At 33.3% G+C, this 26,796-nt stretch overlaps 1 protein-coding gene across 1 annotated transcript; it reads right to left on the bottom strand.

Moving 5' to 3' along the window:
- Window positions 1–619: 619 nt before the first annotated feature.
- On the bottom strand, window positions 620–24,830 carry LOC136986778 (T-box transcription factor mls-1-like). Its single transcript, XM_067284389.1, has 7 exons — window positions 24,808–24,830; window positions 20,567–20,761; window positions 17,160–17,451; window positions 12,856–13,002; window positions 6,323–6,387; window positions 3,905–3,951; window positions 620–1,047 (listed from the first exon to the last, which is right to left on the bottom strand). Exons 2-7 carry the CDS (start codon window positions 20,752–20,754, stop codon window positions 680–682), a joined length of 1,107 nt encoding a protein of 368 aa, XP_067140490.1. The 5' UTR covers window positions 20,755–20,761; window positions 24,808–24,830; the 3' UTR covers window positions 620–679.
- Window positions 24,831–26,796: the final 1,966 nt, after the last annotated feature.

The following is a 26,796-nucleotide window of genomic DNA, read 5'->3' as shown; positions in this document are numbered from 1 at the left end:
ATCACCTCATCTCCCCCATTACAATTTGACACCCAAGTACTTAAATTTTGTGCAACCTAAGATCCATTAATTATGACAAGAAAACAATAAGTACTGGTATGCATAATGAATAGTTAGCCATAGCACATAGCATATATACGGCCATACAGCCATAGCACGACACAAAGCACATAGTATCCCACAGAATACTATGTGGGGTGGAAGGAGATAGGGGTGCATTAGAGTAGGAAGAGGAAACTGACAGTAGTTCAGCCACTGCATTAGCACTGGACATCAAGGTCAGGTCACACTACAGCCACCTTTCTTACCTTAGGGGGCTTCTGAAAGTTGCTCCTCTTTCCGATTAATTTTCATAAATTTTTGGTACCTTTCCTCCAATCAAGACAAAATTACAAAACAAGTTGGGATATCATCCTGAAACTGGAACATCTGAAAGTCTATCTATAGATCACTTGAACGGTTATCAATTCTGGTGTATCTGGTGTATTGAATTTGAATTAAGACAATGCTTAATATTAAACTTGTTTTATTTACTAGTAACAACTTTATAAATATGTAAAATATTTGTCAAAACATTTATATAAAAATCACAAAATTCAAAAGAATAAAATCACAGAGTTTTATTCGTAGTAAACCATTGATTATAAGTTTTATGCTTTGTAAAAACTGAGTGAGTTCATTAAGTGCCTCCTCTATTTTGAAAATGATAATCCCTGTTGTTATAATCTGCGTTGTAGTGATTATTAAAATTCTGACGTGGCAAAGCAAAGGCAGCTGGTATGCCCTGATTTGGAAAGAAAACTGGAGACAGAAATGATGGATGTGGAAAGAAAGGAAAGTAAACCAAATCTTCGTCAAACATATTAGCACACCATCGAACTGGATGTCGAAAAAATAACGGCCTTCGATTCTCCCGCTCCCGCTGTGCCCGATACCGAGAATATGCTTCGGCGGCAGAAATTTCTCGCCTGTTTTCGGGTTCGGGCATCTGGACTGCTGTTTGTGGAACGGTTTCATTATCCGTACTACTGCCAGCTTCTACTTTAACTGAAAGGAAAAAATAATTTAACATTTTTAAATTAGACATCCAAATTTAATAATCAAAGTACTAAATCTAAATGTTTAAGGAATTAATATTAGAATATATTTTCTTAACTCTTTCATAAAAATAAAGTTTGTAAAAGTTTTCACTCCATTGATCAAATTGTATTAACCATGAAATGTATCAAATTTAATATAAAAGTTAATACTGTAGATGACAATGAAATAACGCAATCATCGCAGCCTTATATCCATGGTCCAATGATCCTGACATTATACCATGGGCTTCTTCATCTGGAGGAGATATGTGAAAAACAGAGTTTATACTGATAACAAAACCTCAAGAACTTTGTATGTACATACAGAACACTGTTACTTCTGTTGTACTGCAGATGTCGCAGAACACATGGCAGGAAATTGAATATCATTTAGATATTGTCTATGCAACAGAAGGAGAACAGAGATTTTATAATTTCGTGAGAAAAGGAGTAAAGATAGAACTGTACCAGATTTTACAACTTAGAGACAGTCTTTAAATTGGATGTGTATGAATTATGTACCTCTAAAAGCCTGTTACCGGTGCGTATTTGATCATCAAAAAGCAAAAAACTTAGATTTGACAAACGTTTTCGAACCTTCCAAGGTTCTTCATCAGGTCGCGATGAATTTCCGTTAGAATGTTGTTAAAATCTAATCTTTTTCTAGAATCAAATGTCAGTAAAATCTAGATTTGATTTTAACAACATTCTAACGGAAATTCATTGCGACCCGATGAAGAACCTTGGAGGGTTCGAAAACGTTCGTCAAATTTAATTTTTTTGTTTTTTGATGATTAAATATGCAGCGGTAACAGGCTTTTAGAGGTACGTAATTGACTGTCTTCCAGTGTTGAGTAAAGGAAAGTTATTGATGAGTATGTTACTTTCATTAGTTCTTACCTTAGTTTATTTATAGCCTTTCAAAATGTGTCACTCTCAATCTGGACACCCTGTACAGAAGTGAAGTTTAAACACAATAACAATTTCAAATTCATGTTTAATTAAATTTCTGTGAAGCAAAACTGTACGTTTACTAATTCATAGATCCTGAAAAGTTTTCTTACATGAGACAAATCCATTCATAATTATTCAATAATACTAGGCTAGAGCACTCATTGCAAATAGGATTGATGGGAAAAAGCAATACCATTCTATAATATTGGTTTTCATACTAATTTTATGTTTCCCTTTCAAAAATGGTAAGTTTGAATCTACTCTAACATGATGCATTTTTGTTTTGTAAATCATGTGACCAAAAAATTATTATAAAAACTGTTACAATGCCTGTTAATTTTATCAACTTATAAGTTAATAAATAAAATTTATTACAAGAGTAAAAACCTGAGGAAAACTTCAAGAAAATTAAAAACATTAGTGCAAGACTGAAATTATCTCTTGGAAAAAGCCAGTAGAGCTATAATTTTATTATATTGTGAACTGAAGTTCCAGCTTAAACATTTGAAATGATAAAATTAAATTCTAAAAATTTTGGGCACAGAAGATAACTAGATATAAAGTTAACTTGGTTAATGTTACCTATGGTAGCGAACATGGCGGGATCATCTCTGAAACAGTGGGGATGCACGTTCTAACCTAGCCGAACCTATTCTAATAATTTGGTTGGCAATAATTATGGTAATTTATTAGAATAGGTTAGGTTAGGTTAGAACGCGCGTCTCCACTGTTTCAGAGACGATCCGCCATGTTCGCTACCATAGGTAACATTAACCGTTAACTTATAACTCTGGATTTACTAACTCAAAATGTAATTGAAGATGCCAAATAAGTTATGTTATGTTATGTTTATTGATTTAAAATTAATTCTTACAATGGAGGAACAAATTAAGTTACATAAGATGCGAATAAAAATTTAATTAATATTCTTAAATCTGATTGGAATGTTAAAAAAATAGATAAAGAATTTAAACTGACCCAAAATTATTTGTATGGACATTATTATTTGAAAGTAAATTAATCCTTGGGACTTTAAAATTTATGTAAATATTCTTAAAATTGATAATTACCTATAGATAATCCTTCCGAGACTGCATATAACTGAATAGATACACACTTACTCAAAAACCTTTAAATGTGCAGCCAAATTTATTAACTTCAAACGTTTTTGGTCTTGTTAAAAGACCTTTCTCAAGAAGAAAAATACATTGTAAAATTCGAAGACTTACGAATACAAAAACGATAAAGCTTTAGAACGTTTTTGAACGATATTCCATTGCAAAATTACTTGTGTCATCGTAATAAATAACTAATATAACGATATGTGTGCAAAATAGGAAAGAAAAAGAAAAAAAAAATAAGAATAAAAATAAAAAATAAAAATAACAGTAAACATCAGGATCGGGATGAAAAAATATACAAACAAAGATTCTTGAAATAAACAAGTGAAGGGCTATATAAAGTAATAAGGTTAAAGGCCTTTGTGCTGTCTGTTTTAAAGAAGATCGTATTCTGAACTTTCGGTTTCTTCCGTTTTCATGGGTTTAAATTAAGCTTGAATGCCAAGCAGCCTAATGGACTCCTGGAAGTTGATGGAAAGACCTTTATGGTTTGCTTTACAGATCTGCCATGCCTCTGCATAGTGGCGGTGCTTAATGTCTCGAACTACTTGTAAAAGCCTGGCTCGGTCCCATTCTGCTTTGACATCTTCGGGGTCGGCCAACACGTAAGTAGCCAGCGCTGTGCACGGTTGTTCACTTCTTACGTTTCTTTGGTGTTCTGCTAGCCTGTCCTTGATAAATCTTCCTGTAGCTCCGATATACACTGTGTGGCTGCACGTTTAAAGGTTTTCGAGTAAGTTTATCAATTACCTATAGATCTTTCAGCTTCTTCGTAAACATCACCATCTGATTCACCTCTGAAATTATCAGTGTAAATAAAGTTTAATTTTATTCGTAATATAATTTAAATAGATTAGTATCATAAATTTAAAATACATTTAATAAAAAATAGATATTTAGAAAGAAGACAAAATTGCATATTATATAGGTTAAAATAGTCGGAATAATTGGAGTTTCCGACTATTTTTATCTACATGCAATTCAAATTCTAATGCATGAAATTTTTATTTCTGAACTTCCAAAAGAGAATATTAAAAAAAATTAATTTATCACGGGAAAAAGTGTCAAAATAAATTGAAAAAATTATTTTTCAGTTTATAAACTTAAGATAACAACTTTCACAAACTTAAACAACTGATATCATGCTATATAGACAATGCAACCTTTGAACATTTCTGTCAGTATCAATGTTTATAACAATGTCAATGGCACCACACAACTTCAGTGTATTGTTTCACTGTTAAAGCTAGTTGAGTAAGAGTATCTTTAAAAAGTGCATTCCTTGGAAGATGTTTGTAATCTAGATGCATTAATTTATTACAGTAAGTCCTCTACTTACGAACTTAATCCGTTCGTAGTGGTCGTTTGCAAGTCGAAAAGTCTGTAACTCAAAAAGACGATGTTTGGCGCAAAAACTCAAATACAATGTTGTTTTTACAATTATGTAATGTTTAGGCTACTTGAATAATGTTGAATTAAGATTGTTAAAGGAAAGTATAAATTCAAATCAATCACATGTACAGTACAGTACATTATTTATTAAAATTACTCATTTAAAACAACTACAAATGTACATATGTATGTACTGTAAATGTTTTAACGTAAAACTTCAAAAATAAACTTGACTATACATAAAAAATAACCAACTGCACTTTAACCCACCATCTGTCGGCTTTGTTCGTAACTTCGAAAGTTCGTAAGTAGAGGACTGCCTGTACTGATTTTCACAATATATGAGACAAGAAATTCATTCTCATTTTCATAAAATCCTTCAGAGTCAAATTGTCTAGATAAGTTAGCTATTTCTTGTCAAATCATAAGCAATTTGTCAACTTATAGTAGTTTTATTTTCTCCATCGGTAGCACTTGTTGAAATGTTTGTCTAATATAATAAACACTTAAAATCTGTAATTCCTTAATCTAGTCGCTAGATTTTTGTGATTTAACGTTAGATGGTAAAAAGTAAAATTTATATTTTCTGATAAGTCATTATGACAAACTGGGTAACTAAGAGCATTAGCTAACAATTAAACTTAAAGTCTAAGTTCTGTTTAACACAAAAAGGTTTCATTTTAGGAATAGCAATAACTCACAGCTCAGTCATTAAATATACTTGCTATTGTTTAGGCATTTTTGTTCACCAGTAGACAGGAAAGCTAACTTTTGAATATCATTTCATAACACTGAGATTTTAAAAATTACAGATAAGAGAACATTAAATTTAAAATCTTGGTTTGCATTCCTACCTAAAATTAGAGTTTGTCTATCTTTACAGTCTTAAATCCTAATGCAGATATTTATTTTGGAATGTAAGTTTTATCCTTAGTTGGTAGACGTTTTCAAAATAAGGCACTGTTGTTGTCTGCAATAAACACTTCTTGTAGTGTCTAATCACATTTGTTAATTACTTTTTAACTCTTTTCTCTGTGGTACTAACAACAGTAAGACAATTTTTTTGTATTACTAGAACATATTTCAGTGAAATAAATGTTACTTTTGTCATTATCCATATATATACTATAAAGATAATATTCACAGGTAGCTAGTCTCAGTGTAATACTTAATTTATTTATCAAAATATCTTAATATTGGAGAAATTCATTAAAATTTATACAAGCTTCCAATGCAAACTGGATGTCACATTATTTTAATTCAAAACTTCCCCTGAAAGCAGTTACTAGATAACCGGCACAACTCTATTGTTCAAGGAAAAGTATGATGTACAGGGGGGCAAGGCACTACAGTACTAATTTGAGGTGGCGAGCATATATTTTAAATTAAATAAATAAACAATATGATTAAAAATTGCCGCTTGGTGTGGTTTTGTGACGACATCACAATAAATAATTGCTCGTTGATCTGGGTATCTCATTTTGTTTACAGATTTTAAAGAATTTCTCTGATTTTAAGAGATTTTAATAAACAAAAATAATACTTAATGTCGCCTAGTCATTAATCAGTGTGACTGCTAGCAATATCACACAATACAAATAGGAATCTTACGACTCAAAACGAAATTTTGGTATTAACTGTTTAACAATGCAATTTTGAAAACAACAACAAGGCCTTTGAATATACATATTTATCATAAAAATTTAAAATTAAAATTACGTTGAATTTACTCAAATCAAATTATCAATATGTAGAAAGATAAAATTGATAACAAACCTTTTGAATGCTGCTTCTCTAAAACCTTTTGCAAAAGGATTATAACTTATTTTTAACTGTGTTACCTATTATGGAAAACAATAATTTATTTAAATCCTATTTTCTGAAATTCTAACACATGTTTAAAAGTAAATTTTAAATAATAAGACTACAGTTAGTGGTAATTTTATTGACTGATATTAAAAGGGCATGTTAAAATAAAAATATTTATAATTAATTAATAAAACTCCAAGTTATACATTTTAATTATAAATTAAAGGTAAATGGCAAAAATATAATCACAGCAGATGGTGGGTAACAGTGGGGTCTGTTACTGACTATCTGCTGCAACCAAATCATCATCATATATTTCAGTTAATGTCACCCTTGGTACCAAGATGGCGGCTCGTCTCGGATTCCAGCAAGGAAACAGTAGGACGCACGCTCTAACCTAACCTAACCTATTCTAATAATTTGGTTACTAATAATTATGGTAAATTATTAGAATAGGTTAGGTTAGGTTAGGTTAGAACGTGCCTCCCACTATTTCCTTGCTGGCATCAGAGACGAGCCGCCATCTTGGCACCAAGGGTAACATTAACCTATTTTTCTATAACATGAGAATTCAGATTTTGCATTGAAAAAGTTTTTTGTTATTAAAGTAAAACAGAGTAAAAGTAAACTAAATCAAAGTTTAATAATATAAAAAATAAACTGAAGTAAACAAAAACATAAAAAATAAAAATAAATTAAATATACTTTGGTTTCCTTTTTTATGTCTTTTTTGGAAGTTTTAAACCTAGAAGAAAATTATCTCACATGTGGTAACAGTAAGACAATTTTCAGATAAACAGATTAATTTTTATAGAACAAGAAACATATAAGATGCCAGTGTAATGCAATTTACTTTTTTATATTTTAAGAAACTATCGTATATAAAATATATCATTGTTTCTTTAAATGACTGTTTAGAGTAAAGACATCAGATGCAACATTCAAATTTTAAGACCAGACAATAGTGTACAATTGAAATTCAATTTCAATCTCAAATTCATGAGACTTAAATCAAAACTGCTTTCGTGTATATTTAGTCACAATGGGAGCTGTAAATGGGAATTTCATGAACAACGAGATTGTTAGTAATGGTGATAGAATTGATAATTAACAGAGCCGTAACTAGAATATGGCCAACGTGGTCCCCGCTATAGGTGCCGATTTAATAAAGGTGCCAATGAGAAGGTTTCGGAATAATATGTATTCGAAATTATTAACACAAAAACACTTCTATATTTATATTTATATAGTATTTATGATCTGTAATTTCTACGAACATATATTTCAAAAATAAACCACCATTTTTATTTTTATTTAATAACAAAAATTAAAAAGGTGCCATTTTTATTCTTAGCCATAGGAGTCCAAAATTCTAGTTATGGCACTGATAATTAGTATATCTATCACATACTTGCCAACCTTACAATACAGACAAAGACAATTATATAAGTAAAAAGAAAAAAATAATGTAATTATAACAAAAGCAAATACTTTACAAAAGCAATTACTTGTTTAATGGGAAATCTGTTGTTTATTTGATAATTTTTCTATCTGAGGTTCATAATTTGTAGTCTTAAGACTTTTCGCAACAGGTTTAGGACCTTGTTTTCACATTACATATGCAAAGTTTTGAAATCTATCAATTATTTTTTATAATTTATAAAACCTAATACTTTCTAAACATTTAATGTGGGTACCTTGAAATTGTAGCATGTGTCACTGTGTGACCTGTGGGTTGGGGATTTGCCATTGCTGGCATAGAGTGAGAAACCTCATAACAGTCATAAGTAATGAAATCACTTTCTGCAGGCTTGTATGTTGAGTTTACCCCTTAAAACCTGAAAATACAAATGCTTTAACACTAAAAATTTATTAAATCCAGTGCTTTAAATGTCTGAATTGTGATAAAGCATTTTAATTGTCAAAACCCAAAAATATAAATGTTTTTTTTTTTTTTTTTTATTTTGCTTGCTCTGATATGTTGTAAATTTAGCATTATGAGTTTTTCAATCTAGATAAGTGGTTCTCAATCTGTTTTGGCTCGTGGCACACTAAAATGTGAAAAATTTTTCTGTCTCACTTAGTGTGTACAAAATTCAAAATAGTCTTCCAAAATAAATGCTACTATTTTGAATTCTGTAATTATGGTAATTATTAACTGAGAAATATTTATGTACAGTACACCAATTCGTAGAGTAATTGTCAGAGTTTCATCTCCCATTTGCATTCAAATGTTTTGTTGTCTGCTACCTCTAGAAAGCACAGTAAACAAAACAGTGACCCAGCAACAGAGAAGGAACATTGTATTCTGCAGGTCACAAAATTAGAATCACTTCTCATTGTGCAACTAGTTTTACAGTTTTGAAGTAATCCACCATGTTGAGCAAACATTCTTTGGTAATATCAACAGTTCCGGGAGAACACAAAACGATACTAAATTTGTGAATTGCGAAATACATTGTCTTTTCAGTTTTGCATTCTTCTATGCATTTTAAATTACTGTACCATAATTACAATAATTTAAAATGATAGCATTCATTTTGGAAGACTCGCTATATAGGGTAAACAATCTTAATCAATCCAGTGAAATAACTCAAAAAGTATGCATCCTACAAAAACAAAACATTAAACCAAAAATGTTAAACTTCAAAGGGGCCATCAGTTTCATCACATATGGAGCTAGAATCAATGAAAATGGGGTTAACTTCATTCTCATAAATGAAAACCTCCGCTTTATATTGTACAAATTCCCTGACCCTCATGACCCTCATTATATGTCACATCACTTGACTTATTACACACATACACTATTGATTCTCCAACATTTTAGCTGGTTATTTTTTCTAATTAACAGTTATATATCTTTTATAATCACGGAATTAGTGTAAATAAAAAATAGAAATAAACAAATATATACTCCCATAACTGCTGTAAATGAACAGGCTAAATTTGGATATAATGATTATAAATTAGAAATGAATTTGGCATTAGAGTGTGGCATCAGTGCCATCTCGTATTAAAATTAATAATTATAATATTTAATTAATTAATTTAGATTAAACTGGAAGAAAAGAATTGGCCCGAAGCGGGACTCGAACCTGCAACTTCTGCTATCTGTGCAGACACGTTACCAGCAGAAGTTGAGTTCGAGTCCCGCTTCGGGCCGATTCTTTTCTTCCCAGTAATTCTAAATTATTATTTAAATTATTTAATTAATTGTAATTATTAAATTTTATTAAGAAATGGTGCCTAACGTCTACCTCTAATGCCAAATTGTCTATTTAATTATTAATATCATAGCCATTTCTCGCCCAATTATATTTGGCTTTGGTTGGTGGATAGCTTTACATGTATCGGGTGTAGTAAAGATGTTTGATTATCTAATAACCTTAAACAGCTTCGCAAAGTATAGTTAGCCACAAACGTTTTCGGTCCCCTAGGACCTTCTTCAGGTGGGATCTGAGTAGACAGTAACCCTTCGTTCTAAACTCCCATTACGGATGCATTCCAACCCCCGCTACAGATGTGTACTATAAACAAGCATCACTGTGTATGTGTCGGCGGCTATAACGCCGGGTTGTACATCGCTTGCCACGCCTTCGAAAGTTGCTTTTCATCTTTAAAGTTGATAGAAAGGCCAGGTGATCCACTTTAAAGATCTCTAGCACCTCCAAATGCTTAAGATGGTGTACCTGCCTGGTTCTCCGTATCAAGGTTGCCTGTTGCAGCCTAGGCGTAATGCCGTTTTCACTGGCATATACAGCCAAGGCAGTATTGCTCTTTTTCTTCTCGATATCCATTTTATGCTCTCGGATGCATTGCCCAAGAGATCTTTTCGTGGAACTGATATACACCAGATCCCTATCGAATCTATCATCCCGGAGTGGAATTCTATATACACCCGGCGCCCTTACAACGTCCACTGGATCTTTCCCATTCCTAAGTAAAGCAATGTCCGGTTTACGCTTGTAGGCTATTTTTGTATTAGTATATGCTCCAATCTCACGGTATAAGGGTGCAGATGCTAGTAAGTGCTCTAAAGGCTGCCAGTTTGTAGCTGGGATGTTATGTTGGGTATAGTGTTCGGTTTCTGGTATACATTAGTGTCATAACCTCTACTATTAAAGGTAATATTAATGTCTAAAAAATGAGCTGCTTTGTTGCTCATTTGCTCTAACTCAATCAGAAGACCATATGAGTTGTCATTCATACAGACCACGAATTTATCAATGTCCGGTTTTGTCTTCCAGATGATGCAGATGTCATCGATGTACCTTTTATATAGGTTGATGTTACTGAGGAACTCGGGGATGACCTTGGCCTCGAAGTGACGAACCACAATTTCCGCCAAGTCCCCAGATAAGGGGCTGCCCATAGATACTCCTCTTTTTTGAAGGTACACCTTTCCCATCTAGCTGGAAGCAAGAGGTGTAACAAAGAATACGAGAAAGCTCCAGGATCTGCTTGTGGTCTGCATTGCATGCCATCTCGCCTATAAGCCAATCTCGTAAACTGCAGAAGCAGGGCTCCAGCTTAATTGATGGGTACGTCGCCTTAAAGTCCAGAATAGTAATCCAGGAACCCACAGACGGTAGGCAATTACATATAGTCTTAATCACCTGCGTTGAGTTGGAGACTGTAAACCAATAGTCTTCTAGATGTTTAGCTAGGAGTGAAGGGAGCTTACGTTCTATCATTCTGGAGGGTGCATTAACTTTATCGAAAATTGGTCTAAGCTTCTATCCTGTTTATGCGTTTTGGCATAGGCAAAGCGCTATGGAACTCCTGGTGAGGCTACCATCGCGTTGTCTAGTTGTAACTTTCTTGCCAAGCCAGTATGCGTAAAACCTGTGGACCCTAGACTGGATCTTGTCAACGAAGCCCTTCTGTATTTCCTCACATTCCGTGTCTCATATATATTTCTGCAAGATGGTGGTGTAGGAGTCTCTCTTCATCAATACTAGAGTCCTATTCTTGTCAGCTCTCAAAAAGACTATGTTATTTTCCCATAGCCATTTCTTGCTTTTATTTAGAGCATTCTGGTATTCTACCTCCTCACAATGCTTTTTTAGGTTATAGTGCTTCATTTGGAAGTATGCCTTCCATCTGAAGTATTCTTTTTGGGTCTCGCTCAGGTTGCGTATGAGGGCTTCAATTTCCAGCATGACAGCCTCTGGTGTTAGCTTGTAGGATCCTGGTACAAACACAGCGCTTTTCTTAAGTACTGTTTTAATACATTCAGGGGGGATTGATTCCGTCATTACATATTATCGGAGCTTGCACACTTCTTTTATCTGCAGGTCTCTGGGATCTGAAGATCCAGCATAGTTTTCTCCTGTAACGAGATTTTAGTTTCTCCGCTAGCCTCTCCTGAATAAACATAGCTCTGTTGTTAGCCTCCACCAAGGTATCGTACTCCTTCATGTATAGCTGATCTTCAAGTCTAACAAGGCCATTAAGTTTTGAACCGGACACTTGATAAATTCGTGGTCTGTATGAATGACAACTCATATGGTCTTCTGATTGAGTTAGAGCAAATGAGCAACAAAGCGGCTCATTTTTTAGACATTAATATTACTTTTAATAGTAGAGGTTATGACACTAATGTATACCAGAAACCGAACACTATCCCAACATACATCCCAGCCGACTCTAATGATCCATACAGCTACAAACTGGCAGCCTTTAGAGCACTTACTAGCATCTGCACCCCTTATACCATGAGATTGGAGCATATACTAATACAAAAATAGCCTACAAGCGTAAACCGGACATTTTCACTTACTTAGGAACGGAAAAGATCCAGTGGACGTTGTAAGGGCACTGGGTGTATATAGAATTCCACTCCGGGATGATAGATTCGATAGGGATCTGGTGTATATCAGTTCCACGAAAAGATCCCTCGGGCAATGCATCCGAGAGCATAAAATGGATATCGAGAAGAAAAAGAGCAATACTGCCTTGGCTGTATATGCCAGTGAAAACGGCATTACGCTTAGGCTGCAACAGGCAACCTTGATATGGAGAACCAGGCAGGTACACCATCTTAAGCATTTGGAGGTGCTAGAGATCTTTAAAGCGGATCGCCTGGCCTTTCTATCAACTTTAAAGATGAAAAGCAACTTTCGAAGGCGTGGCAAGCGAATGTACAACCCGGCATTATAGCCGCCGACGCATGCGCAGTAATGCTTGTTTATAGTACACATCTGTAGCGGGGGTTGGAATGCATCTGTAATGGGAATTTAGAACGAAGGGTTACTCTCTACTCAGATCCCACCTGAAGAAGGTCCTAGGGGACCGAAAACGTTTGTGGCTAACTATACTTTGTGAAGCTATTTAAGGTTATTAGAGTAGACATATTTATTATTGCTTTGTTTCTTAAGATGGATTTTATCTAGTCAAAAATGTCTTTTTGAAAAAAACTTGTTTAAATGTTTAAAATAGAGATGCACTTGAAATAGCAATATCAATTAATTAGATTCTGTTATTTAACAACTTACTTGGTCATTATGGTATGCAGTTACAGCAACAAATTTTGTTTCTTCTAAAGAGAAGGTCTTGAAATGTCTCATATTGAGACATCTTATATCACTTTCTGCTGACAAGTGAATTCTTACTATGTATTTTCTCATTGAACGAATTGAGATCTATAAAATGATTTTAATATAAATAAATAAAAGCCAATTGTAAATAAAATTTATAAACAAAGCCAACAGAAGTAAACAAATCATAATCATAAAAATAAAAAAACAACAAATTAGTAGCAAAGATATATACATTGTTTGCTTTTTAAACTATACAAGAATCATGTAAAACCAAAGTGTTAACAGATCAATATAATAAGTCAGTATAATGAATACTACACCAAATGATGATAGCCCAACTATTATATCAATGATGCAAATGGCAAAGCATAAGCAAAGATGTACAACAGTGTTTTACTTTCATATATCACACGTGTTTTATTTTAACTTAAAGCACATGCAGTGATTAACAAAGTAAAGCAAGATTAAACATTTTGCCATTTCTTAGAAAGTACATGTCATCCAAACATTACAGTCTTACAATCAAAACAGCACAAAATTATAATCAAAATATTACACACATTATTAATGTTAATAATTCTAGGATTACCATAACAGTTGAAGGCAAAATACAGACAGATTAGCATTAAAAGTACTCAGATGGCATGGCAAAATAAAAGGAATTTATTCATATTTTTCAATCTAGTAAATGTAGGAATATAATATAAAGTTTCAATTTACACTTTCTTTTTGGGCACAATGCAATTTTAAATATAAGAAAACTATTTTACCACTTAGACAACAAGTACTGTCCAATTAAAGACACTGTTATAAATGTACACATGTTCTCTAAGCAACAGAGCCATTACATTTGCTTATATAATGTTGCCATGTAACCAACAAATGCAATAGTAATAATAAAAAATTTAGCACCTTTTATCAGATTTAAATTTAAGTGAGTATAATTTAACTATTAACTGTGCAATCAGATGAAAAGTATGGACATTTTTTAAATTTTTTCTTAGTACCATATGGACACGAACAGAGCCTTTAAAGTACAGACCGTTGGTACTAAATACAGACATATGGTAACCCTAATAATTCTATGCAACATACACTCACTAATGAAAAAATTACCCACCAGATAGAATTTTTTGTTTACTGCAAAACTCTGCATACAGATATGTGTAAATAATTACAGTTGTGGTCTGATTGCATGCCAGGCAATTCCAGAGTGCCTTAAAATTGTTACCCCAGTATCCTATAAAAAGCTTGCAGACTACCTGTGTTCATAATACGTGTGTGTAGCTGTTTGAAAATCTTCAAATGCCAGGCATGCCTGTAGGAGACACTTTACAATTCAAAACACTAAAATGATTAGAGTCAAAGTTTATTGGGCTGCAATTTGAAAAAATTGTAGACCTATACATTCCCACAGTCATCTATCCATCCATCCTTAATTTCGAAAACAAAGTTAGTTATATGAAAGACAAGACCAGATATGGAAACCTTAAGAGCAGGAGGTCCTAATTAACTTTATACAAACTTTTGATGCAAACCAGAAGTCATGTTATTTCGATTCAAAAATTTTTCCATGAAAGGTGTTAGATAGATGACCATAATGACTATTGTTAAAAAAAAATATGATGATAAAAGTAGAGGGACAAACCATTACTAATTTGAGATGGAGAGCATATATTTTAAATTCTCTCTCTTTCTGCATGCCATATCAGAAATCCTGATGTCGGCGAGCACCTGGCACAGGTTAATAAGTGGTTAGTAAGGCACCAATGTCTATCCTGGGGGAAGTTACAACCAGAGTGGTTCCCTGTTGCCTTCTCTGGTACACGATGTTACGCGAGGAGAAATGCCTTCCGGGAGGTCTTGTAAGGGAAACTGGCCCCTATTCAGGTGTTACAAACATGGAGAAAACCTGGTAAACTCCACGTGGCCAGCCCATCCGAGCGTGGTGCAAACCTGTGACTAAACTCTCAAAGTTTAACAACAGAACCGCTTGGCCACTGGTGGGTGAGCAGTTCTGAGCGGATGTCTTTCTACACTTAAGATCTTACTTGTACTTGTCCTTAGTCTGGTTTATACAGCCTAATACCACCTATTATCCCATCGTAGTTGTGACAACCAATACTTTGTAAATCTCACTACTCTTCTCTTTTGATAGCCATCTTTCTCATTTTTAACTGAATCATAGATGGTGGCTAAATTGTGGTAATCTGAATTTTCATGGCTTTGAAATATATGCAAAGAATCTTGTTAGAAGTCCACTCCTGTTGCTGTAACGGTGTGAAGCTTCGGAAGTGGGCCTACTATTTGTGCAAATAAGAAAATTTTTTTTTTGTAATTTTTGTATAGAAGCAAATAATAATAATTGTTGTTATTATAAATTAACGTTGTAAAAAGAAACCGTCAGACAAGAAAAAAAATAGTTAAACGAAAAGTGAATATTACATGTCCATAAAAGGACATGTCTGTAGAAATTTCTGAGAAAGTTATTCTTCTCAGGTTGAAACAATAGATGAATTTGAGTACTTAGATCGAACATCTTCGGTAGGAATCGAATTGTCAGTCGATGTTGACTCATCCGACGACCGGGGTTCCGATCTCGTTACAATGCGTAACGAGGGGGGGACCAATTAGAGAGCGGAGGCAAATCGACATCGACCTATCGGAATGTTCGATCTGGGACTCAAAAGAAAGTTATAAAAACCCTGAGAAAAAGGGATGTGACGTTCTCTCGGTCATTAGTTCTCTCGGTTCTTGGCTCTTAGAGCTTTGTCTCGCGATTTTACGACGGGGTTTTTTTCCCGTGATCTTCGGCAGTTGGATTACATCTCTTTTGGAAGGTCACCCACTCCCTTGGATTTGTCACCTGTAATCGGAATCGTCCCTACGTCCGGAACTTTCCCTCGAGAAGCTGAACAGTGCGCCCCGAGGCCATCATACTCCTGCGAAACATCGGAGGACTTTTCTTGTGGACTTTCGATTCCGAGAGAAGGCCCAGAAGACTCGAACGCCGCCGCTGATAAAAGTATATTGTAGTTGTAAGCACCTTTTGTTATATAAACGGGTTACGAATGAAAACCTGTCTCTTGAGAGTTTCTTTCACTCCCACACGTGGATCGTGACCGCGCGACATTCTGACTAACGCAGTCGTTCGGCAAACCTCACAACGGTACATTTTGAATTCAACTACTCAAACTGAGTATATGTAAATAAACACTACACATATAACCAAAATCCAACTGGTTGTGTGTGTGTAGTGTTTAAGTACTTTTGTCTTGCATTTACTTAACATTGCCTAATTTACTTATGCACATTGTTATTCAGGTTCTGGAACCAATGGAAATATCTAAAGGAGAAAGCTATTTCTCTGATATTTTTTAAGTATAATGGGCAAACTGTAGTCACAGACACTATGCACAGTTAAAAAGTTTGACCAATGCCACATCACTGGGCAGGGTAGTAGAATGGCCATTTCATCAAACTATCTGCCTTATGAGCTTTTTTGACCTGACTGAGCAGATGTTGGAGCAGTGTCTAGGTCATTGTGCATACAAGTTGGACTTGCTCTGAATGTCCTCAGACAGAATATAAACAAAGAAGCACCAATAGATGCAATGGTCTATTTGTCCATCATTCAGAAAGAGATGAAAGCCTCACTGTTGAACCCTGTCACTTCCTGTACCACTGACAGGCAACTAGTAGAGGAAAAAATGCATGCACAATAACCACTATGCATCCTGTCATTAGCACCCCAACAATGCTAGCTTCATTTGCAGTGACAGGGAAGCATAAACTGCTATAGACTTTCAGTGAATCATCTTTAGTGACAAATCTGGTTCTGTTTGGTGTCACGACTTGGTGAATTTATAGACACTTGGCAAATTCATCTATTTAATCCATAATCTTACAGAGACACATTTTGGGCTTTCACCCCTCTTCAGTCTGTTACATAATGTACATGTGTTGCATCTGGTGGGCATCTGTCCAGCACCTTTTGCACTACGTTTTCCCACTTACATTCCCCTCCTTGCTAACTTGACTGCTTCCCCGACGTCTCACAGTGTGTAACTTCTCCTTCCTGGAATGCTGCACACAGCCACACCTACAACTATATGAAGAGGGGTGAAAGCCCGATTTTATATTTCATATGCTTATAAAAATAGAATTTGCAAATACTAAAACAGAAAATTAAAAATTAAATAATCAGTAACTATATTATAATTTGCTTATAAGAAAAATATTTTTAGGGTATTACTCACATGTTTAACTATTTTGAAGTCATTTGGAGATATATATTCTACCTGACCATTACTTAATTTTACTTTATCAAAAGAAATTTCATCTTTCATCCAATGAGATCCGAGAGCAGGAGAATCTGGATGTTTATAGAACTGTGTTAAAATTTCAGTTGGATCTTTTCCTGCTACTGTCCAAGTTCCTGCATTATATCTATACCTAAAGTTATCAATGGGTATAACGTCTAGCAGTATGAAATAATATGTATTGGGACAAAGTCCGCATATTCTAATTGATACCGAAGGAAACATTCTTCTGAAAAATTTTAAAAATTTAAAAATTATAAATAAAAATTATGGATATTTTAAATACCATATTTACTTGGATAAACTGCACACTTTTTTCAATAAATTACAACAAAAAGTTAAGGTGTATGGTTTAATTGAAACAAAGTTGGTGACAACCTGCAAGAATAAAAATTGATTTGGAACAATGATGAAAACAAGCAGCATGCTTTTCCTTGGTAGTTTTAAGAACACACAACAGATGAAATGAAAAAAATTCTGCAATATCAGAAAACTGATCAAGTAATTATCTCCAGAGCAGGCTTGTATGTAGAAATTTAGCATAAAATAAATATGATTTTTTAATTTAATTCTTAAATTTTTACCAAATGGAAGGGTTTAAACCCCTAAAACTCAAATAGGCACAGCCTTGATCTAAAGGTATAACATTTGTGCTACAACTAGTTTGCGTTAATTAAGATATTCAAGGCTGTAAGAAGAATCAGTATATTATGCGATACGCTTCTTGTCTAGTCTTGTGTTCAATTATATGAGCACTAAGGTGGCTTTTCTTTTTCTCTAGACTTATTATACCATCAATAAAAAGGAGGACAAGCTTTAGAAAAACTTTTTATTTCTTTGAGTATGCATGGCTAAATGATTTTTTATTATTTTTCATATTTTTTTTCCCTTACCAATATCTTAAAAAATGGGATATTCAGATAACTTGAGTATGCAGATTATTCAAATAAATATGGTATAACTTTAACTATTATACTATACAAACACTGATAAAATTAATTAAAAATTACCACAAATGAATCTATCAAATGTTCAGTTAAAATATAATTTAAATGCAATTTTTTAAAGCTATTTCAATGGATACACAAATTTAACTTAATCGTCCTTGTTGAAACTAATGAGTAAGACATGCATATGTTATTTTTTATGTACAAACATGGCAAACTAGTTACATGTTAATCAAGCTACATATTCAATGAAAAATATCCGATAAAGATTGAAAACTGCTTTATTTAAGTATACAGAATTTAACTGTAAGTTATTAGATAATCACTTTGGTTTTAATTTTGAAATAATGTTTTAGATTTGTTGAATAATGTGTTTTAACATACTAACATACAGTAGCACCTGAAGACTATAAAAAGTCGGTAGGCTACAAGCTATAAAATGGGTATTGTACTTACATTATATAAAATATACATTATGTCTGAGCAATTATTTTATTGTGACATTGTTACTATGTCTGTCTACAATTTTTAATCATATTTTTTAAATTTATTTAATTAAAAATATATGCTCACCGCCTTCAAATTAGCAGTGCCTTGCCCCTGTACATCATACTTTTCCTTTAGCAATCGAGTCATGCTGATCATTTGTCAAACTCCTTTTGGGGAAAATTTTTGAATTGAAATAACATGACTTCCAGTTTGCTTCAGAAGTTTGCATATAGTTAATCGGGGTCTCCTGTCCCTAAGGTTTCCATATCTGGTCTTGTCTTTCATCTATCTAACTCCATTTTCAAGATAAAGGAAAGATATATGAACAAATGACAGCGGAAATTTACAGGTCTATAATTTTTTCAAATTTCAGCCCAATAATACACAGGTATCCCTTGATTAACTCAGTTAATGAATCCCTTTATGCTACCATATGTATCAAAATTGTATTAATCAAATACAGTGGTATACCACGGTACTTGACCAAACAATCACCACCCGCTAGAACATATTTTTATTTTACTTTTTTTTCCTTTTTCTTATTTATATGTTGGCTGTATTCTTACACTTTTTAACTAAATAATCCTATATTTATGTATATAGTTTTTGTTCAGCAAGTAAAATATCCACAGGTTAAAACATACAATTTATTCAATGCTATCATTAATTACAGTACAGATTTACTTTCATTTTTAATTTTTGTGAACTTATTTAAAGTTTTTAAATGTTTATAAGTGGCCGACTGCCTTAATATTATATAACCAAAACAAGATTATAAAAAAAAATATTAAATTTTATAAAATGTAATGTCTAACAATCCTCGTGGGATTAAGAAACAAATAAAATAACAAACATTGGATATGTACTTGAAATTGAAATTGAATCTCCACCTATGGTTGTTTATTTATGAATACGTACAAATTATATAGCACCGAAGAGGGGTTGAGAGTTCACATCAACCCGAAATGCATATGTAGAAGATAGAATTGAATAAATTGTAAGTTTTAACCTTTGGATATTTTACTTGCTAAATGAAACACTATACGGTTAATGTTACCCTAGGTATACAAAATGGTGGATCATCTCTTACTCCAGCATACAGAAGCAAGGAAACAGTGGGGACGCACGTTTTCTAAACCTAACCTATTCTAATAAATTATTAGAATAGGTTAGGTTTAGAAAACGTGCATCCCCACTGTTTCCTCGCTTCTGTATGCTGGAGTCAAAGACAAGCCGCCATTTTGTATACCTAGGGTAACATTAACCCACTATACCTATAAGTATATGATTATTTAGTTAAAAGGCAATTTTTATTTTTATTTGGTTATCAGTAAATAAATTTTCTGTGATAAAAATGAATAATTAATTTAAAAATAAACTGAAACCTTAGCACTCCCTTGGGGATTAAGAAAAGGATAACCCCCATCAAAGGGGAGCAAAGGTGCTGTTCCAAGTGCCCCAATGTACAGACATCCCTGGAAAGTACCATTAATTTGAAATTCCGCTTGCTTCAATGAAATAGTTTTCAGGTTTCATTATAAAAACTGGAATTTATTTAATACTATGAAAATATATGAATCATAAGATCAACAATTTCTTTTGTTTAAAAAATTTTTTAAATATAAAGAGAGAAACTATAAAATGACAAAAACTTTGTTTCGCATGTTTTTACTCCAATAAATAATTTTTACCTTTTATAAAGAGAATTCATCTCTTGTTTATTTGGATGTGTCTTTCTTATATATATAAAGCAATTTGTCTTTTAGTATTTCAAACAATCAAAATAATGGATCAAACTAAGAATTCAGTTTTAGTCTAGTTTAATTGATTGTTGTTTACAAAATCTATAAGTTACATATCAAGTTTGATATAATTTAAACACAAATACTTTAAAGTAATTAAAAATACCTTCCAATTTTTGTCACTACCATTTCCGTTTGTAGTTCATTAAATCTCTGCCACAGTGCTTTATTGCGAAAGATAATTATGGCATCTTTCAGTTTATCACCAATTAATGCTGGATTTCGTACTACATTTGGTGGCAGATTTAGATCTTCCCACCATTTTCGAGTGGCGTTTACTGCATTTGCTGCCATCGTTCATCTGGAAGTAGAATTAATTCTTATTTTCAAAATTGTTTTTTTAAATATAGTGGTTGATTCAAGATGTTTTTATTAAATTAGAACCGACTTATCTAAATTATTTTTTGTTCATTTATTTATAATACACAATAAATCCCAAATTACAATTTCAACACTATCTGTAATTTATGCTTTTACTAATGTTTAAATACTTTACTAATCTTTTTTCAACAAGTTTACTCATGTTTAAATACAACTCGAGTTTGCACTATTACTACCAAAAACACAACAAAAAAAGCTAATATTCTGTGAAGCTGTTCAAACTAGAATTATCATTCTAATCTCAATTTTATAATAAAATGAACTAATAATAAATAAAAATTGTATGAACTCCAAAGATCTCAATACTCCTTCATGATTATTAGTGCTTTTGAACAAGGCTGTCTCTATGCATTTACATACATACATCTTTGTATTAATAAAATACAATGAATTAAAATATCATCTTTCTGCAAATAACTCAATTTGGCTAGCAAGTAAAAACTAATCAGCTCATGATAACAATATACGTGGCCTTGAGAACCAATACCTCTTTGTTATCATTATTTGGTCTGGAATGGAATTTGTTCATAGCTTGAAAACTACCGCTGCACGAAAAATACGTAACACACTTAAGAACCTGAATCACTACAGTGGCGTAGCGAGGGGGGCAAGGGGGTGTATCATGCACCGGGCACCACTCGCAGAGGAGTGCCCAAATGATCTCCAAGACGAACTGTATGTGTTTCTGGAGGGGGCGCCAATAAAGTGTAGTGCCCCGGGTGCCAGTTATGTTCGCTACGCCACTGAATCACTGCCCTCTTTTGTTTTTTTTTTACTTTTGCAAATTTTTTTTAGAAATTACACTTGAAATTATGCAATATTTTCAGGGATTTACTTATAATCAAGACCATTTTTAGCTGGAATTTTCTGGTATGAAGAAGTAGCAGATAGCATGAAAAAATATTGGAAGTATATATACATGCTTACATAACTTTTATTTAAAAAAATCTAACTATTAATATATAGTTACTGTTATTTTTGCTCTTGAGACATCTCAAATAGAGTAATATCAAATATAAATTGTATATTGTATTTTTAATTGCAAATACAGTATATGTTATAAATGGTATTCTCTCAATGAGAAATCAAACAGATGAAGAAATGAATTGAATAAATTTAAGTCAAATCATTTTCTTTAATTTCTTAGAGCTGGAATTTTTGAGAACAAAACTTATATTAATTACATACACATTTGATAATTTTTTTAAAACTCTTTCTGCCCTGTGGGAACTAAGAGGGACTCTTTAGCAAGTCCATTATGGATTCGGCGAGGCCCACAATGGGGCGGCCGGGTCACGAGGGACAGGGCCCGACATATCCAAACGGATCATTCCCTGAAAAATTCCCAGGGATTTTTCGACCCATTCGGATTTGATCCCGGGTCCACCAGAGCGGTAGGTTGCCACCTTAACCGCTCGGCCATCTGGCTGTCAAACACATTTGATATAATGAATACAGCCGTAGCACTAGTAAAGAGTTCAAATCTCATCCAAAAAAGAAATAGGGAATCTTCAACTCGGTCTTCTAGCTAGAACAGAGATTGTATGGCATTAGTAAAGACATTCACTTAGATTACCATAAATACATCTGAACGGTGAAATTCAATAGAAATCATTGTTGTGTGTCATTGTCATTAAAAAAATAGAAGAATTTTTCTGTTTAATGTTGAAAGCGACTTTGTTAAGTCTTATTAGAAACTTACTTGCTATTTTAAGTTGACAAATCATTAAAACTTCACAAGAAGGAAAAAAGTCAGAATTAAGAGTCTACCTAAATTATTATAATCAAACACATGAAATAAGTATTATTGTTTGTTTTTTTTTTGGGTGTGTAATAAGTAGTCAAGTACATAACTGGACCACCCCGTGCATATGACATTGAGATATTCAATTCTTGTAGCTGAAATAATATATTTCTATGAATGTATATAGATTAATACAGTATACATGTATATAGGACTAGATTTAGAAATTTCGAGGCTTTAAGCCGAACTCTGCGAGAGGCCTCTCGCCAACCCTTCACAATTTAAGAAGTCAATCGTAAAAAGAATTAACAAACATATTAATTAAATACTACACAAAATAAAAAGTAAAGTAGGCCTATATTTTGTTGGTTTGTAAAAAAATTTTTATTATAAAATTTGACTTCAATTTTCTTTTTTGTAGGAATATTTGAGGCCCTCTTGGAACTGGAGGCCCTAAGCAACAGCTTACATAGCTTACTTGTAAATCTAGAACTGCATGTATGTAATTATAAATACTGGTAGGCAGGGGTGTTTTTTTTTTATAACTCTCTGCCCTCTGGGCACTAAGACGGCTATATGTAAAACAGTAGGAAAAGGGAGATGGGAATTTTTCCCTGGATCCAGAGAAAACTTAGGTGTGTAGTAGTTCCTACTCTTATAAATTTAATGTTATTTTTGCCAACAAAACAATGATTACTTTCTTTTTTAATAAAGAAATATTTTATGTATTTCATACATTCAAAAAATGGCAAGCGAGGCTTGCTCTACACCAGACCCCATGTAAGCTTTCAACAACCCTGCCATGATATAAAATATATTTTGAGATAAGATTACATTATTTGTGGCTACCAAAATATTGTTATTTTTAACTGGTTTTGGCTAATTGATGTTGACTTGTATTGGCATGCACCATTTTTAATATTCCAGCACTCTTTCCATAATAATTTAGTTACAAAAATTCACATAGTTGAGAGATTCTATGGGGACCGAGGATAGAGTGGGTCCTTTCAGGAATTTATTTTTTTGAACAAATGAAATACCTAGAACGTTCCTTTTTAATTAAAAGAAAAGTGTTACAGATTTTACTTTCCGTTAGTAAAAGTAACGTTTACTTTATAAGGTATGGAATCTCTACGGCCCTTAAGTTTTCTCCAGGTTCATAGAAACTCCTCAGCTTCCCCCTCTCAACGGCCCTGGATTTATAAAGAATATAGACCACGTGTCATAGATGAAACTTTGATTCTGATAAACTATATTGCAGTGAAACGGTGGTCGCGGCCACCGGAAAAAATCACCGCGATTTAAAAGATAACGGTTAGCGATCACCCCGGTATCAGAAAATCCGGATCCCTCATTACTACTATGGACGATTACTCTCACGTTTCACACACGTGCCATCTATTAGTCGGAAACGTATTAAAACCACGATCATGCCCAGTTGAATTTCCAATTTCGTTTAAAATTTAGAAAGGTTTATCCGTCAAGGCAGTTTAGGAGCTTCGCTACTGCTATTTACGATTCGAAAAAGCCCGTAAATGTGACTCCTGTAGCCTATATTCAAAGCGTATTAGTGTCTTACGGATTATGACACAGATTAAAAAATAATCAACTTTTTTTTTCCTGTTTTTAACTAGCGACGGAACTACGTACTGCTCAAAACACGTTCTATTACGCACGCTACCAAAATTTCGCACCCCGTGTGAAACGGAAATCGTGGCTATCCGCAACGTGCGCCTACGCTAATAATTCCGTTTGCCTGTACTAAAATATAATTTACATTACGTTTAAAATTGCAGTAAAAGTACGAAATATTAACTAATTATCAATTACTTTAAAAGACACCATCGCCAAATGGCCAGAATTTGTTTTCCTGTATCAAACGCGACATCGATGGGGTGCGTGTTTTTAAACTTAAAGCATTGTACCGTCGCTAATTACGTAAAAAAAGAAATTTGAATCCGCACGTTGTACTACGTTACTTAATTAAATACGATTTTAAAATATAAATTATGTTGGTCGTTCTCGACCAATTCGGATCGAGAAGAAAATCACAAACCTATCGCGATTCGTAATTTCGGCTTCAGTTTCTTTTCCGCTCAAATTACGAATTCGGTTTGCCGCAATAAATTCGAACACAGTATTAAAAATAACCCGATCGAAAATAGAAGGAGCTTGATCGATTGATCAGAGGATTTACATGTAAGAAAACAAATGAGGCTTACCGATTTTGAAGCTTACTGTACAAAAGACAACAGAACGGACGACAACTAGCACAAATGTGTGGCACCGGATCATCGTTAAGTGCTTTTTATCCTTAGGGCATGTCCAATAACTTTCTTTGATTTGACCGCGCTGTCATTCTGTTTTAACAAGTCAAAAGACATTCATTTGAGCTTAAACTGTAAAAATTTTCATTCCAGTATAATCGGTTTAATTAAAAGAAACTAACACTTTGAAAATATTTTTGTGCACAAGCTGTATTCATTTAGCACAGTATCGGGTTAAATACTGCGCATAATTTTTATGATTACGTTTAATAAATTTAAATTTTATAAAAACAATACTTTAAGCACGCACAAAATACTCCAAGACTGGGATATTATTTTGTTGTTTTTTATGAATGATTATTTAAAATTTTGCTTTGAAATAAGCGTGCATAAATAAATAGTAAATTAATTAATTAATTAACTTCATTATTATAAAGCTGGATAAGCAAAGCAAGAGCAGCCCGTTTCAAATAAAACCCATTAAATTTCGACTTTCCCGTTTGGCCATTTTCTTTTGTTGGGGGCTAAAAATTAGTAAAAATTAAATTGTTAGGTAAACCAAATTACCGTTCAATCAGTAATCAGGTTCAAATACTTTTGTTAAATAAAGACAGCTTGAAGGGTGTGTGGGGGGGAGCTTTGGGCAGCAAAGTTTGTGTGGTTTCTATACTCAAGTTTTTGTGAACATTTGGAAGAAATTTTAATTCTGTTCAATCCTGATTTCAGATTAATGTTTAAATTAAGGATATTTCAAGTGAGTTTAACTTGATAAAGTATAGCTTATCAAGTAGGCTGTGTAATAAAGTATTTGTAGAATGCAGTGGCTTAGCGAACATAACTGGCACCCGGGGCACGACACTTTATTCGCTCCCCCTCCCTCCAGAAACATATATACAGTAGTTTGTCTCGGAGACCATTTGGGCGCCCCTCTGCGAGTGCGTCTGGTGCATGATAGAACCCCTTGCACCCCTCTCGCTACGTTACTGAATGTAGTTTTATATAATCGTTTAAAAGATATTTTAAATTACTAAATTTATCAAAAACACATAAAAACTTTAATAATGAAGTTTATAAATCGGTATATAAGTAAAATAATTACTAAAAAACATTTTAATAAGCTCCTTACAAGTTACTAAAAACCATTTTTGAATTGAAACTATCAATAGTTAATAATAATTTAAATAATTAATAAGTTATAATTGTTGATAAAACGAATAAAATATGAAAAACCTAATTTATTATTATTATTTTCTATGTATTAAAAATTCATATCTGTTCGGTTCATATGAATAATATAAATCTAGCGACGAGTTGTATAACTTTCCTGGCTGTTATGAGATTTTATTTGAAGAATAACTTTTATATTATTAATCACAATATGTTACGATATTTTATTATAAAATGGCAAAAAGCTTAATTTTGAGGGTAGACACGAACTAGTAAACTCTTCATTAAGTCTGGTCCCTGTCGAGATATGATACACGACCCCCGTCTATCTTCCCATCACCTCGACCTTTAACCACCAAAATTTAATAGCCTCAAAGCTCCTTACAGACAAGCTACCGTGCCAAATTTCCATTGTTAATCATTATTCTATCCTGAGATATTAAGTGAAATAGATGCGAACACATACACACACGGAAGTTTTTTCGTTTTATGACATTTTTGGAGTTTTTTTTAAATAAGGTTTCAGGCTCTTCCACTCAGAGTACTAAGGACCATAACACACATTTATAGGTTTTCGGGTTTCCAAACGTGGAGATTTTGTAAAAACCTTCGAACTGACACGATTGCAATACATATATCAATCACTTTTACGATCATAATTTGTGGAAATTTATACTCGATTCCAGGGAGGGCAAGTGCGTGCCCCGTTTGCCCCCACTACGAGCGCCCATAGTGGCTGCTATGAAACCGGCGATTTCTAGAAAACGGTACTAGGAA

The sequence above is a fragment of the Centruroides vittatus genome, unplaced genomic scaffold (genome assembly GCF_030686945.1).
Source record: "Centruroides vittatus isolate TY-2023 unplaced genomic scaffold, ASM3068694v2 scaffold_1172, whole genome shotgun sequence".
Classification (NCBI taxonomy): Eukaryota; Metazoa; Arthropoda; class Arachnida; order Scorpiones; family Buthidae; genus Centruroides; species Centruroides vittatus.
The sequence above is the reverse complement of the archived record's forward strand: the minus strand, read 5'-3'. Positions and strand labels throughout refer to the sequence as shown.